A 17231-nucleotide genomic window follows, 5' to 3' on the forward strand; every position below is an offset into this window, starting at 1 on the left:
ACAATCTCATTATAAGTTTTGATTAAATTTGCTCTTTTTGATACAATATCTAGAACTACCCATAATCCCTCCTCGACATATAAGTAGGAGGATAATGTGCTTCAGTACACTCAAGCCCACATCCTCTTATATTGACAACAATATCTCTACTAATAAAATTAAGACTCAATCGACAATAGTATAACTATATTTAAAATAATAAAAGATATAAATATTTAGACAACTTAACCGATTTATATATTATAAGATATAATAAATACATTTAAAATAATAAAAAATATTAAAATAAAAGTCGACCAAGTTAATCTTTGGTTATGAAATCCAATAATTGATAAATTGATCGATAATCAAATAAACCAACTTTATAATCAATTTAAACGCTAAAACTACCTAAATTAAAATTGACTTAATCAAATTAGTTGGTTCAATTGATTTTAATCGAATAATTGATTTATACTCTTCCATTAATTTAAATAAAAATTTATCAAAACATAAAATAATTTAAATTTAAAATTAACTTAGAAGAAAAATAATCTAAAACTAAAATTAAATCCAAAATATCAAAACTTTCAAAATTCAATTTGATTCTCCAAAACTATTATACTCCATGTGTTTCATAGGTCTAGGGAATTACATATAAAAGTTGACAAGTCTACTTCTAGAAAACTAGTATGAGGAATTACATTTTGGGGTAGTGGACTAAAAGAGTTAGTGAGTACCGGACGACCTGAAAATTATTATTAAGAGGGAAATTCAAAGTTCAAACTACCAAAATTAAGGTCAAGGAAAAATCTATATTTGCCCTTTTCCACAATTTTTACTTCCTGCCGTGTGCATTTTTAGGTTTGAATTAGATTTTCTCTTTACTCCCAACATCTTTTGCAACCATTCCCAATCTTTCATCCGAAGCTCCGACCGTATGTTGCACTTGATCGACTCTTCCTGTTGTCCATTGCATTCTTGCAATCCAACGAGTGTTACAAACAGACCCTAAACACCAATTGACTGATCAAGAACAACAAATTTATCGAATTAACTCTCTTAACCCCAATTTAATTACTCTAAAATCAATTTTTGATTCAAACCCTGACCGTTCCTTTTGGTTTTTGGGTTTTTAAACATAAATTTACTTTTTTGGGAAGCTTTTAATAAAAATTTCATATACCTTAGTTTATTTGGTTTTTGGTTAAAATCCCAAAACATCTCTTTTTTTTTTTTTTTACCCTGTTTATTGAGTGCTTCCATGAAATAAAATAGATTAAAAATTGATTAAAATAATGTCACATCAAATTCCATTACTAAGAAAATGAATGAAGGATCAAAATAATAAATTATTGTAACGATAATTACCAAATTGAAATTTTTTATTTGAGTAACTAAATGAAAATGCTTCAAAAGTTAAATAATTCCGTAAAGTACAAAGTAGCTTCTGTTATTATCTTTTATTAGAATAATAAGATTTATTAAAACTATTAGTACATGTCATTACTGCCAGAACTTAACAGTACCAAAGTGATAGACCGAAAAATACCAAAAGTATTAAATGGACAAATTGAAAGTACAAGTACCATATTGAAAATTTTGGTAAAGTACAGGAGTAATTTCTGGAATTATCGGAAAAATTTTGTGATCAAATATAATAATAATAATAATAATAATAATAATAATAATTTAATACTTGTAAAGGGATCGTGGGGCCAGTTAGTTGTTTGGTACGTGCGTCTTTGACCGGCTATATTTTATTACTGGTCAAATTATGGTATTAATGGTTGTATTATTATATAAATTGGGTATTTAATCTATTTACTTTAATTATAATTTCTGAATTTTGAAAATTCAGTTTTACCTAAACAGTAGTAGTTAATTTCATTAAATCAAATTGCTATTTTTCATGTACTATTAAGTAAATTGTGAATGTAGTTTATATTCTCTAATATGATCATTTTTAGTTTGTATATTTTTGAATTTTGAAATATTAATATTGACTCAAAATAATAGTAGTTAAATCTATTAACTAGAATGATATTATTTTTTGTGAGTATTATCTAGAAATAGCAAGTTTATATGCAATTGCATATGTGATGACATGTTTGTTGTATAATATTTTGAAAATAACATATTTGAACTTAATAAAATTAATTACTACAACAGTCCAACAGTTTGAAATTAGTTTTTTAGCGGTCCAACAGGTTCTTGGCTCTAACATTGGAGTTTGAATTAGGTAATTGTTTCCACGTCGAGGCTTAAATTTTTTTTTATCCAAGTTAATTTTTGAATTTGACAATTATTTTCACATTAGGACTTAAACTTAGCAATTGTTACCATATTAGGCCTGAACGTTAAGGCTCTCAAGGAAATATCATAGACTAACTTGGACAAAAAAAAAGAGGTTCAAGCCTCAATGTGAGAACAATTGTCAAGTTGAGGGCCTAACTTGAAACAAAAAACATTTAAGTCCGAATATGAAAACAATTGCTAAATTTAAGCCTCAAAAAGTGATTTAACCTTTTTAATTTTGAAATAGTATATACAGTAATTAATTTTCGTTTTTTCCTTGCACATTATGGTGACTTTAATGGCGCGACTTTGACTTAGCCAACGAAATTATTAGAAACACACACATACTGACATTCATACATGCGTCTCCCTCACTTCGAATTATTTCTTTCATTTTCTTCTTCATTTTCTCTCTTGCCAAACACGAATTTTCTCACTTATCTTCCTCTTTTTCTCTTTCTCTCCATTTTACGCCAAAATGTGTAGAGAGAGAGAGAGGGAGGAAAGAAAAGCGGCATTACGTTGTGGAGGAAGCAGTGAGTGAGAAAGAGCCAATAAATTCCTCGATTTGTTGATTCAAATCTTTTCTTTTTCGGTTCCATTGGCTTTAGTTCAGGAATTAGCTTTTTGAAGTTTATTATTTTCGTTTCTTTTAATAAAAATTCTTGACTCTGTCAACGACCACCATGTGAATGGAAGGTTGAGGACGATTGAGGGGGGAATTTAGCTCTTTAAATCAAAAGTAACCAAAAACTGAGTAAAGAAAAAAAAGAACAATGGAGCGATTTGTCCCCCTTTATTTATGGTTGATTTTAGTGTTGGAGTTGGTTTTCAGAGCTGCTGGGAATGCAGAAGGTTCGTGATCATCATTTCTTTCCTTCTTTTTTTTTCCCTCATTCTATTTATTTTGGTGAACTATTTATTCATTCTTTGTTGAACTTTTTTTTTTTTTTAAAAATGGAACTATAGAAGAACTTGGTTAGCTATTGGATTGGTTTAGTAGTGACATAAGGTTGACTGCTGCTTTTAATATTCAATTTAGCCTCGTTTCAGTAATGGACTTGACTGTTTGAGATACTTGCATGCTCCGTAATGACGAATTTTTGCAAAAAAATTGGATGCCACTTGCGTTTAATTGTCTAGATTCTGTTCGGTGAATAAATTAATGCTTGTTCTTCATCATTGCGTTTAATTCTCTGATTTGCTAGTACTGAGCAGTGAGATTAATTATGGAGCCTTGATACATAAATCTATTGCTCGGCCAAAGTAAAATTGTATTAAAGATAAAGCCTCTGAAGAGGTTACAAAGAAAAATGCTTAAGAAGCATCGATAATAGATTGCTTTGTTTTGGTGTTAAACAGGTGATGCTTTGAATGCACTGAAGACCAATATGGCTGACCCCAATAACGTGTTGCAAAGTTGGGATGCAACCCTTGTTAATCCTTGCACATGGTTTCATGTTACATGTAATAATGAAAATAGTGTGACAAGAGTGTAAGTTTACTTATATTTTTGCTATTTCAGTTGTGTTACTTCCAAGTTTGTAGGTTGACGCCATATATGCTTTTCCTTTTGTCAATTTAGTGATCTTGGGAATGCAAATCTATCTGGTCAATTGGTTGCACAGCTCGGGCAGCTTCCGAATTTGCAGTATTTGTAAGTTGACAATTTATGGCCTGGTGATTATGTTATGCCCCATACTGCTATAATTATTTTGAGCAGTAAAGGATAAATAAATGGAGGAAAAACAGAAACACAGCAGCTTTGCCAAATCGTTAATGATGTTTTCTTATTGATTCGGACATCCTTTACATTCTTTTCCATGATTTGGTTTTAGTAGTCACTTGATGAGTTTCATGTGGAATCATTTTTCTAAATTCAGAACTGTGGAAAATTGAAGAAACATAAGCTTCTAGAATGCCAAGTTAAACTTGGTTAAATTTCAGCACTCCACCTTGGAAGAAGTAAAAAGTTTTAATAGCAGATTTTTTGTGCTTTTGTCCCTATGCACTGTGTTTTATTTGTTATGCCATCTTAATCCTGAAGACAGTTGTATTCCATTGGATTTGGTTGCGGATTCCTACAAAGATACTTAGTAATCTAAGTCAAAATTTTCATGACAGGGAGCTTTACAGTAATAACATAACTGGGACAATTCCAGAGGAGCTTGGGAATTTGACGAACTTGGTGAGCTTGGATCTTTACTTGAATAATTTAACTGGAGGCATTCCAACTACCCTGGGCAAGCTTACAAAACTGCGTTTCCTGTACGAAGATTTTATAATTTTTATGTGGCTAACTTATTTAGTTTCACTGTGATTTTGCTTTCTTGTCACGTTTGTTTTGATGTATCTGGAAGGCTTTTATGCATTGATATACTACCTGAACTGGATAGATAAAAGGCTTTCTCGTTGAAATGAATGTGGGTAGACTTGGCTAATAATAATTGGATGAGGATTCCCTAAAAGCACTAGATTAGGAATAAGAACCTAGAACTACCAATGACATTTTCCTTGAACTGAGGACTTCTTGATTGTTGAAAAATCCATTGATATAGTCATGCTTATCTAAAATGATCAGTTTTAGATAACTAGATTACAATTGGGCAATCATGGTACCAAAGACTAGCTAAGGTCCAAAACATGAGATCCTTTCCACTGTGGTTGTTTGTGTTAACTCCCAAGTTCTGTACTATATATATCTTTTTGTTTCTTCAGTCATGATCTTTGCTAGTAATAACTTCTGGGAGATAATATTGTAACCCCCTTACAAGGAAATATGTGAGGATCTGCTATGATGTCATGTGGAGACTTAAACATTTACTTGTGAGGTGCCTTTTCTGGACAAAGGTGTAAGACCTTCTGTGTTAAACTGAAAAATACCTGGCAGGTACAACTGGTATCAGTGCATGTGATAGCCTGTTGTGGACTTTCACACTGCACTCTTGAAATTTTAGTTCTGTGAAGTGGGCCTTGATAGCATTTTGATGTGTGGTCCTGATAAGGATATCAGAATTGAGTGGGTCAGATTGTGATACTCATGCCACATCTGGTGTGAATGTGATTGTTAGGATCCATACAAGTATCTGCGTCAACAGTTAGAAGAATCTGGTGTAGTTTCTCTGTTGTAGTTGGCTATTGTTTTTTTCTTATATCTGTGCTCTAGTTATTTGCTAAGCATATTTTTATATGAATACATAACTTTCATGTTATCAACGTGCAAAGTAATTGATGCTTTCTTTCTGTGGACAGGCGTCTCAACAACAACACGCTGACAGGTCAAATTCCTCGGGTCTTAACTGCTATCAATTCACTGCAAGTGCTGTGAGTTCTATCAGAATTTTTTTCCTGGTTAACTGTTTTACCTTAGCTTCAAGAACAATATATAATGGCATGGGATATTTTATCATCTGATGCAGGGATCTTTCAAACAATCGGCTAGAAGGAGATATTCCAGTTAATGGTTCCTTTTCGCTATTCACTCCCATCAGGTTTTTCTTTTATGCTATCTCATTTTGCCATCACCCTCTTACTCCTAACTACTGACCCTCGCTACCACTACTTGTTCCCATTTTTTTATATATGTACTCTTAGTCTAGTCTCTTAAGTTGCTGCACCTCTTTTTCGCAGTTTTAATAATAATCTACTCAGACCTATTCCTCCTTCTCCACCGGTTGCTATCCCACCTCCAGCTTCAACTTCATCAGGTTCGGTCTTGATTTTATTCCTTTTATCACTGCTAATAATACCAAACTGTGCCTAACTTTGGGGCATGCTTCTTTTTGTTATTATAATTTATTCTTTTTTCTTGAGATATTCCTTGCAATTTTCTTTGCATTAAGCAACTGTTTTGGTGTTACCTCATGCATGAAACATGCCAAGAATTGCTGTAGGTCTGTTTTTTAAGAAGGTACCTTTGAGTCTAGAATTCAGATTTAATATACCTATCAACAGGTTTAGTTTCGTTAGTGGGCTAGAACATTGTCTGCACCTTCAATGCCTCACCCACATGTTCTCTCAGTTGAAAATTGAAATATTCATGATACAGGCATGGTTAGACTATTTATTTTTATCCAACTTCATACTGGCAGGTAACAGTGTCACTGGTGCTATTGCTGGAGGTGTTGCTGCTAGCGCTGCTCTGCTGTTTGCTGCTCCTGCAATTGTCCTTGCTTGGTGGCGTAAAAGGAAACCATTAGATCCTTTCTTTGATGTACCTGGTTAGTGATTTTTCAAAGGATAGTTTTAATTGATATTATTCTGTTTCATACATGTATTTTACAATTTTTTTTTCTTTATAGCTGAGGAGGACCCAGAAGTTCATTTGGGACAACTTAAAAGGTTTTCTTTGCGTGAACTCCAAGTGGCAACTGATTATTTTAGCAACAAAGCCATTCTGGGTAGAGGTGGTTTTGGTAAAGTTTATAGAGGTCGCTTAGCTGATGGTTCTCTAGTGGCAGTAAAAAGGCTGAAAGAGGAGCGTACCCAAGGTGGAGAGCTGCAGTTCCAAACTGAGGTAGAAATGATAAGTATGGCTGTGCATCGGAATTTACTACGACTACGTGGCTTTTGCATGACCCCTACCGAGCGGCTGCTAGTCTATCCCTTTATGGTTAATGGTAGTGTTGCATCCTGTTTAAGAGGTATTGGCTGTTCTCTCCTTGCTCATCTGTTTTAGTCATATACTTTTTATTTCTTCAATGCTGTTCATCCAATTACTTTGTGAGTTCTTATTATTACAATTGGCCATCTGTTTATCTGATATTTGCATTCTCTAGAGCGTTCGGAATCTCAATCACCACTTGATTGGGATAAAAGGAAACGGATTGCACTTGGAGCTGCAAGGGGGCTTGCATATTTGCACGACCATTGTGACCCAAAGATTATACATCGCGATGTGAAGGCTGCAAATATATTGTTGGACGAGGAATTTGAAGCAGTTGTTGGAGACTTTGGGCTGGCCAAACTGATGGACTACAAAGATACTCATGTCACAACTGCTGTTCGTGGCACAATTGGTCATATAGCCCCTGAATACCTTTCAACTGGAAAGTCATCAGAGAAAACTGATGTTTTCGGGTATGGCGTTATGCTTCTTGAACTAATTACTGGACAGAGGGCTTTCGATCTTGCTCGGCTTGCAAATGATGATGATGTCATGTTGCTTGATTGGGTATGTACTATCTTCCTATCATGCATATCTAAATGGTGATGCATTTCAAAGATCGAGTTTTGTCATTCTTGTCTAGCGTTTTATTTATCCGATTCTTATTCACTTGGTTAGCCAAAAGCAATACATTAACTGCAGTATTAACAGAGCGAAGCTTAACTTTATTTTCCTTGCACGATGAAAATGGAAAAGCAGTACACTTGAATCAAAATGAAACTCTTATATAATTTCGATAAGCTTGATCTTGATCTGTGCCACCTGATATTTTATGCCCCTAAGATTGACCTATTTGTCAATTAAATTCGAGTCAAGCTCAGTACTGGTACACGCCATTTTCTTTCCACTTTTTAGCTTCAAGTTGATAACAATGCTTGCATTTCAGGTAAAAGGGCTTTTGAAAGACAGGAAGCTGGAAACGCTGGTCGATTCCGATCTTGATAGTAATTACATAGAAGAAGAAGTGGAACAGCTAATCCAGATAGCTCTTTTATGCACTCAAGGCTCCCCAATGCACAGGCCGAAGATGGCCGAAGTGGTCAGAATGCTTGAAGGAGACGGCTTGGCTGAAAGATGGGAAGAGTGGCAGAAGGAAGAAATGGTCCGTCAAGAGTTTAACCATACCCACTACCTGAATTCGACTTGGATCATCGCGGACTCCACATCTCACATCCCTCCGGACGAACTGTCCGGTCCTAGATGACCACTTCTGCAAATAGTGTAAGTCTTTAGGCACATCGTTTGCATATAGTTTTTCGTTTTCGTTTATTGTTTCTCATATCAGTCCCATTAATGATGTCGTCGGAATTTATATTGGATGTTGTTTGGAGTTGGTTGTTCGGTTTCTGTAATTGTTATATAGGAGGGTTGGTAATGTCAACTTCAGTTAAGAAAACAGTAGATAACACTAGAGAAAAAAACTGGGCAAGAAGGGTTACAGAGAAGCAGCTATGTTATTTTCATGTACTGAAAGAAACGTACGCGAAGCGAAGATTGTTACATCAATATATACAGTAAAATCATTTATTATATTAAAGTTTTCTCCATCATTTCTATTTCTTTTCTGAAACTCATTTCTATTATTCATGGGGCCGAGTCGAACCCAAATAGTGTCAAGCTCAAGATCGACTTGAAATTTGAGGGTTAATAATCTACTCGAGCTCGATTGAACATCAACTTTTAAGCACAAGCTTGAGATAAAATTGAGCTATTCAAGTTCGATTCGATTAAGCTTGTTTATCAAGATTTGAAACTAAGCTCAAGTTGAACTTGATTAAATTCGTTTGTATTTATTCGTTCGTTCTTAAGCTCTTTCTATATGATAAGGGTAAAAATGTAATTTCATAATATTATAGTATATTAAAATGAAAAACTCGATATACTCACGAACTGTTCATATCTATTGTATGGTGCTCGATTGATAGCTTAAGCTTAACTTGATCATTGCAAAATCAAATTCAAAATTTTTTTTAAGTCAATTTTGAATAGTTTGCAAGTATCAATACCTTATTTACATTTTAATTATAAGTTATTTACAAAGGAGATTTTTTTTTTAAAAAAATGTTTCATAATTCACAAAATTTCATCATGCTGCTTATAAAATCAATGTCGGGGAAAAAGAATGAAGTGCAACGCGCATACAATAGAATATATATACACGTTTTAACTTTTAATTGGATAATTTAATTTCTCAATAAATTTAAATAATGGCATCATTACTTGTGGCCTGAAAGTGATAACATGAATTTTACATGATTTATTATTATTATTATTTCATCAATAAAAGTATCATAAAGGCCTTTTGATTAGTAGTAAAATTGTATTTTTTTATTATGTTAAAAAAATGGATAAAATAATTCATATACGTCAGATCAAATAGCGAATTGATCATTCTGTCAAAATTTTTATTCAAATCTATTGTTTAAAATTGGTCATTGAACATCTTAAGGTATACATGATATGCCACGTGTGTGACACCCCACACTCAACCCAATCATTAGATCCGAACGTGTGACACTCAACCCAATTCACTTGTGACGTTTATGGTGTGGTTTACATAAATTCTGAGTTAGTCACTAACCATGTATATGTAACTTATGTGCTTTGATATAATTGAAGGTTTATACTCTAAAGATGATCGAGCTCATAGTCGGTGAGTTGGGTACATGACTTATATATGATATGACTTTACTAGCAACAATAGAACTCATAACTCAATTAAAGAGTTAACGATATCCTCTCATTGGCATTGTGTAGATTAATAAACATAGATTGTGACCACAGGTTGTTTGTTCTTGAACGAGCAGTTTATCACAGTAATTTGTTGACAGTGATCATATTAATCATTAAGAATATACAATTGTGATAATAACATAAAATAGAATTGTTTTAAGTGAACGAACTTAACTCAAATGAATCAAAGATATCATGTGAGAGTAATAGCTTGTTTACCTGTGTTTCCAAGAAGCACTTTTCATTCAAAAAGTGCTTTTGCCTTAAATAGGCTATTGAACAGACTCTTGTTGAGTTTAAAAAGCACGTTTAAAAAGCCATTTCTCCTCCGGTGAAAAAAGTTGAAATTTTTAATTTTTTCTAAGCTAAAAGTGCTTTTGAATAATTAATTACCTTTTTGTCCTATTTTTTCACGGTATAACAATTTTTAACACGTGTTAAAATTATTAATTAAAAATTAAAAAAATACTTTTAAAAATAATACAACTATGTTAATATCTAATTACAACTATCTAATAGTTATATTTAAATATTTAAAATATAGTTTATATATTCTTATTAAATTTTATAAATAATTAATATAATTACTTAGAAATATTTAAAATTAATATTTCATATATTAAAATATTAAAAAAGCTATAATAAATTATTTTTATATTTTTACTAAAATATCATAATATTAACTACTTTGAGCATTATTTAAATACAAATTTGTTACTTTATAATACCATGTCTAAAATGGATATTTTATTTTTCAAAAGTACCTTTTGACAGATTGCTAAACACTTAAATCTTAAATCAAAATTTTAAAAGCACTTTTCTAAAGTATTTTTTAAAAGCAATTTTTAAAAGTAATGTTAAACTAGTCCTAACAGACACATGACAAGGTCATTGGACAAAGTAGTTGGATGAATTACTTTCGTAAAGAGTATAAAATGAGGAGTTTTCAACTATGGTGCTTCTTGTTAATTGACTCCATGATTAAGTAAATTGCGAATTATTGGAATGATACTTTTGGACATAATTACAATTATTAGAGCCTAATTATATATGTCAGATTGGTCCCTTTGTTAGCTCAATAAAAACTCTACCGGATTGCATTTGAATCAGAAGAAAATTCTACAACTTTAAAGTTAATTTAATTGAGTCAATTTATTCGATGTGGAACTAAATTAGGTGGTCGTGAAAATTGTTCAACTAAAGAATTTGATTAAAATTTTTTCTTGAAAAATTAATTGGAAAAATCTAAGTGGTTTTTGGGAAAATTAATTTTGATCAAGTAAAATTAAATTAATCAAAATAATTAAAATTAAAATTATATTTTTACAAATTAATTTTCAAGTCAGATAATTGACCCAATGTGTTTTAGACTTGAAAATTAGATTTGAGATCGAAAGTTGGGCCCAAAAATCCAACACTGAAACTAAGACCCAAAAGTTGATCGAGCCAAACTTGTTATGTGAAACCAGACCGACGGTCCAATCGGTGGCAGGACCGGATCGGTCAAATTGTCACTAGCTTGGACCGAATTGGCAACGGTCAAACTGGCTCGGGGTGCCGTAAGGGTGCTATACCTATGATGGCACCATTGGACGCAACGGTATCAGCAGTTATGATGACGACATTCCGGTGGCTGGCGGGTGGACCTTCGGCAGTTGAGTAGTAGAGGAATCACATTCTTACTGGGTATCTACCGAATAATTTGATATCAGATTAATTATTCTAAAATAATATTTTAATAGATTTAATATTAAATTAATTTTAATACTTATCTTAATCATATTTTATTAATTTAATATTAAAGCGATTATCTTAATATTAAATTCAATTTGATATTAAAGTGATTAAGTTTAATTATAGTTGAACTCCCTAAATTCTCCCTATATAAAGAGAGTTATGGGTCATTATTTGTCACACACTTGAATTTCAGAAAATTTTTAGAAATATTTTTCTTTTTTACAACTTGACCTCAAAGTTTAGAGAAAATACGAAATTACTCTACTGGTAATTTTTTGAATTTTTTTTATTTGAAGTGAGCCCACAGTCGGCAGACATGAGCTTGAGGATAGCAGATAAGATTACTCAGTCGAAGCATTCGTCCTAGACGAATAAAAAATGTACAATTTTGATTTAGTGTTTATTATTTTAAATATCACAACCAAGTTCTAGTTTTGAAAAAAAATTAAAAATTTGATATTTTCTTAAGCTTACTTTTCGCTACATTTTTGAAACTTGATTTTCCAACAGATATTTGATGCAATACTCATTTTATTCATTAATTTAATTAAAAAAATATTCAAATAGAGTAATTCGAGATCACACAGGGTCTTATTTAGAGTCAGGATTCGAATCTGGACTAAAGATATCAAAATTTAATAGTGTCTCGAGATAGTGAAATTATGTCTCAAAACACATTTCTCTTGCTTCTATTTTTACTTTGATGTTGAAATGTTTTGAGATAATGGGGATCATGATTTGAGGCTTTGCTCTTATGTCTTGAGATACAACTCCTCTATTTTAGACTTCTAGCTTCGATGTTTAGATATCTTGAGACAAATAGGTTCTTGTCTCGGAACTTGAAATAAGATAATCCTAGTTAAGCTTCGATGTTTATTTGTCTATAGACCAATGATCACTTGTCTCAAGACATACATTTAAGACATTGCAATGTATGTCTCAAGACTTACTTAACGCTTCTCGAGACCTAAACCCAGAAATGTATGAAATGATCATATTTGCTCTTCGTGTCTCGAAATATTTTCTTGATGTCTCGAGACAAAATGATAATTTTACTTAAAATGCACATCATAAGTGAATCAAATGATTTCCAATACAAGCCTAACCTAGGCTAATATAGTAACAAATCAACATCCCTCAATTTGACATAAATAAACACATATTAAGCACCTAAAATCATAACCACCAATGCATCAAACCTTAACATAATTAAATGACTAACAAGAAACACTAAAACATATATATATATTATATAAATCTAATGATCAAATTCACAAAATGAACCAAACTACTAACTTATTGGACATATAAATATAATCAAATAACCAAAATAATATATTTGACACATAAATTAATCTACTAACTTATGTACATGTCGTTTATAAACTAGGTTAAAAATGAGAATAACGAACATTTGCTGAGATGAAGTATGAATCTTTGGATGCTCTCGACTCTCACAATCAAATCTTGACTTATCAATACCTGCATACGAAAATAAATAAATTCATAAACTGAACAATGAAAACTCAATGATGCTAGCATAATTTGAAATCAATAGGACAAATAAGCATAATAAAATTACATTATAGACATTAAAACCAAGTTTTGTATCAACATTAATAATTACATAATCTCATGACATTTATAATTTAACCCTCAGGATATTCATATATCAATTACAAGTTCTTACCAACATGATCAATTTCCATATCAATGTATCATTTCATTAACCACATGATGAAGTATCGATACACCTTTAGGATATTTGCATCTTGTTACATATATCCCAATCAATATTTGATATCTCTATTTAATTTACATCTCAATATCATATCTAATTCACATTTTATTATCACATTTTGGCCCACATTAATTTATTCAGACTAAAAAATGGATACATATATCAATCCACCAACACACTAGAGTACGCATATCGTATCCCTAAGGTATTTGAGCTAGTGATATGTTTTCGATGTTGGATTCCCTAAGTGTAATATATTTGTTTTGTATAATATATTTGCTTTGTATACTTGTAATTTTCAAACAAATTGGTTTAATAAAAAATTATTAATTACGTTAATACCTTTTATATATTGTCCTCAATGTTTTTACAAACAAAGCAAAATGGAATTAAATATTGACTCACTGGTTATCTAATGTTTAATTAATACTGAGTGATATTACGTGGTTGGATAGTGATACGAAAAGAGAACTTGTATTAGTAGATAAACCTAAACATGCCCTTAGTCTAATTAGAAATGAGCAAAGCTGTAGGGGCCTAACTTTATTAAAATCGGAATGGTGGTTTCGTAACCACAAATCCGAGCTAAAAAGAAAATTTTATTTTAATATTATGGCATGATATATGTTGTGATAGGAAGGTTGCATGAAAATTTCGATAAGAAAATTATATTGATTATGTAGTTAATTAGAGAAAGGACTAAAAAAAATGCATTCCCGGGACTCCGTTCCGGTAAATTAGATTTATAAATATTTTTAATAAATATTTACGAATTTAGTTGTGTAGTTAATTAGGTTTTAGTTAAGTGAATTTGTTTGAATTAAAAATAATTAGTTAAAAGGATTAAATTGCAATAGAGGTAAAAGTTTAATTATAGATTAAAGAAAAGTTAAAGGGACTAAATAGGAAATTATGCCATTATTATAGTTGAGGCGCTTTAATAAAGAAAAATCTGAGATTTTAGTTAAAATATATATTAATATATTAACTTAATATTTAAGTATTAATATTATAATATATTCTATTATTATTATATTATATATATAAAACATAAAGTAAAAGAAACAAATGAAAAAAAAGAAAAAAGAAAGAAGAAACAGAATAGGTAAGACGAAACATGGGAGAAAAAGGGAGAAAGAAAAAGAAAGGGAAAATTTGAGATTTTTAAGGTTCAAACTCAAATTGATCCGGACGACTCAAATACGAGATTAGATCGAGGCAAGGAAAAAGTCTCGGATTAGTAGACTTTATTAACAAATGAATATCGAGGTAAGTTCATGTAACTTGAATTGAATTCTTTAATGCTTGAATTGTATGTTTATGTGACATGAATGTGATTTGAATGTTTAATGTATGGTAAATGATGAAATGATTGAACATATTTGATAAAAAGGAAAAATAATCCTGATTGAATAAAAGGAATTCGATGGATCACTGAAAAAGGATGTTACATGGGAAAATAAAAGGATTTAGCCCGGACGGGTAATCCAAATCTAGCTTAATGGAGTATTTGTCACTGAAAGGAAATCGAGCTTAATAGAGTATTTTTCACTGAAAGGATTTAGCCTGGACTGGTAATCCTGACAAATACTCTTTGAGCATATGTTACAGGGGATTAAGCCTGGACAGGTAATTCTACTGTATGAAATGAGACTCGAGAGTGTGCTCCCTGAAAAGAATAAATATGAATTGACGGACTTAAACTTGTACACTATAAGTGTACTACTAGAAATCCATTGAAATTCCGAGAAATTCAACGGGATAAATATAGAAAATGGCAAGTACGTGAAATCATGAAATTGATGAGCTCATCATTCATCTATGTATTGAAATTATATGATGTTTTTTGACTAATCCATGGGTTGAGTTTGTATGTGTTAGGCAAGTGTTCTATTGTTATAGACATGTTCATGTTTGATTTAATTTTCATGGAAATATATGGTAAGTTTAATTCTTGTTACATGAACTTACTAAGTACTAAGTGCTTACCCTGTTTCATTTTTCCCTGTTTTATAGTGTTCGGAATCTCGGGAGGTCGGAGATAACTCGGAGACATATCACACTATCAACCATCACATTTTGGTATCTAAAAATGTTTCATTTTGAGTTAATGCATGTATAGGCTAAAAAAAAATATACTAATGTTAATGTTGAAGTGTATGGTTGTAGACCTAGCTATTGGCATGGCTAGTGTGAACTTGGTTTTGAAATGTTGATAAGTCGAACTATGGTTATGCATAAACACATACTGTTGAGTGTTTAAAATGGTTTGAAACAATATTGAAATTGCTTGGTTGGGATTGGAACAGTTTGGTGCAGGTACTAGATGAAAACGGGTGAAAAACGAGGCTTGGATATAACCTTGTTTTTTTCCACACAAGTAGACACGGGCGTGTGCCTAGGCCATGTGTGACACACGATTTGGTACATGGGCGTAAGACTTTTAATAATGAGAAAAATTTTGGGATTTTGCGAAAAATTCCCTATCATCCTGATTTAATCCCGAATCATTTCTAATACATATTTTGGGACTTGAGGACCCATCTAAGGGATGTTATGATGAATTTCAGGATTCGAATAGTATAATGCCTCGTAACCTTGTTCCGACGATGGATACGGGTTGGGGGTGTTACAAAAGCTAGTTGAAAGGCTAATATGACATTTATCAAGTCTAATTGGTAAGATGTTTTGTCTAGAGCATCGGAGTGCACGACTCTTAGAAGATAGATACATAAATGTGACTGAATGGACCGACAATACATCGGAAAAGACCTAAGAAAAATAGATCCTAGATCCAGTTATGAATTTATTCATTTGTGGCGTTCATAATGTGATATACCTTAATCTTTAGTGAATAATGAATTATGTATGCATGACTTGTATACTTTAATATAAGTAAATGCCTAAGTTCAACTAAATAAGGAATTGAAAACTGGTGCGTTAGGTATATGACTTCTACAGTATGTAGCATCATTCACAATGGTGAAGCTCATAGCCCAACTAATGGGTAAATGATAACCTCTCATTGGCATTACGTGATAGATGAAAAGTAAACGTAATCATATGTTGTTTGTCTTTGTGATAAATGACTTGATTACTATTTAATAGTAATTGACTTTTTATAAAGGAATATGTAATGGTTACCATGAGATAAAATAGAATCATATTAAGAGAATGGATTCCAAAGTCATTGGATAAACACTCATTAAGTAGCTTTCCTAATCGTATGTAATTAGGGAGAACTTAGTCATGATAATATAGTGAAATGACTTCATGACTAAATAAGTTAATAATGAATAGACAAAAATCTGGTACTTAATTATAAATTATTTTATCCCTAATTATATATGTCCAATTGGTCCTTCTGCTAGTTTCATGGGTCGCGGATCAAAGCCTATGACCATTGTGCACAGAACATCCCATGGAGGTTAACTGATTAAATGGGGTTCATTTAACCCATTTGAACTGACTGATTCATGGAACCCATGGAGAAACCCATTTACTTGAAGCATTGGTGGCCCAGTGAAACACTCCAGTAAAACTAGAATTATCAGGATAATTAATGTAAATCATAAGGGATAAAATGTATAGAGTTTAAAAGCCTGAGGACTTTCATCTTGTAGATAGGCACTAATCTCAACCGTTGATGTAATTCAATTTGTACCGTTGGATCTGGGGGAGCTCAACTATAAATAGAAGCCATTCCCCTCATTCGTAATCATCCCATTTACTTCATTCTTGAGTTAAATAATATATTTGAGAGAATTTACTCAAATACTTAGTGTGTACTATTTTTATTTGGCTTTTTTTTTTGTTCATTTGTGACTTCTTTCTTTTTCGAGTTTGCTTTAGCTTTGCTTTAGTGCCACAGAGAATTTCTGTGAGAATTCTCAATTTTCAAGAGTAAGGTTGACTTAGATAGATTTGAACCCAAGAAATTGCCTAAGGTTGCGAGTTTGCTCGGCTAAAGTTCTAGCCCCGTGATACTAGCTCATTGAAACTAGAAATGAATTGTATATGGAACAAAATGAACATAAATAATGGAAATGATGAAGTTAGTGAAATATGTTACATTCA

At 31.8% G+C, this 17231-nt stretch overlaps 1 protein-coding gene across 1 annotated transcript; it reads left to right on the top strand.

Moving 5' to 3' along the window:
• The first annotated feature begins 2562 nt into the window (after nucleotides 1-2562).
• LOC108462834 (BRASSINOSTEROID INSENSITIVE 1-associated receptor kinase 1-like) lies at nucleotides 2563-8480 on the top strand. Its single transcript, XM_017762739.2, has 11 exons — nucleotides 2563-3132; nucleotides 3640-3772; nucleotides 3863-3934; nucleotides 4402-4545; nucleotides 5530-5601; nucleotides 5697-5768; nucleotides 5908-5984; nucleotides 6369-6497; nucleotides 6579-6920; nucleotides 7056-7450; nucleotides 7830-8480. Exons 1-11 carry the CDS (start codon nucleotides 3054-3056, stop codon nucleotides 8145-8147), a joined length of 1833 nt encoding a protein of 610 aa, XP_017618228.1. The 5' UTR covers nucleotides 2563-3053; the 3' UTR covers nucleotides 8148-8480.
• The last annotated feature ends 8751 nt before the right edge of the window (nucleotides 8481-17231 follow it).

Source organism: Gossypium arboreum, chromosome 13, assembly GCF_025698485.1.
Source record: "Gossypium arboreum isolate Shixiya-1 chromosome 13, ASM2569848v2, whole genome shotgun sequence".
Lineage (NCBI taxonomy): Eukaryota > Viridiplantae > Streptophyta > Magnoliopsida > Malvales > Malvaceae > Gossypium > Gossypium arboreum.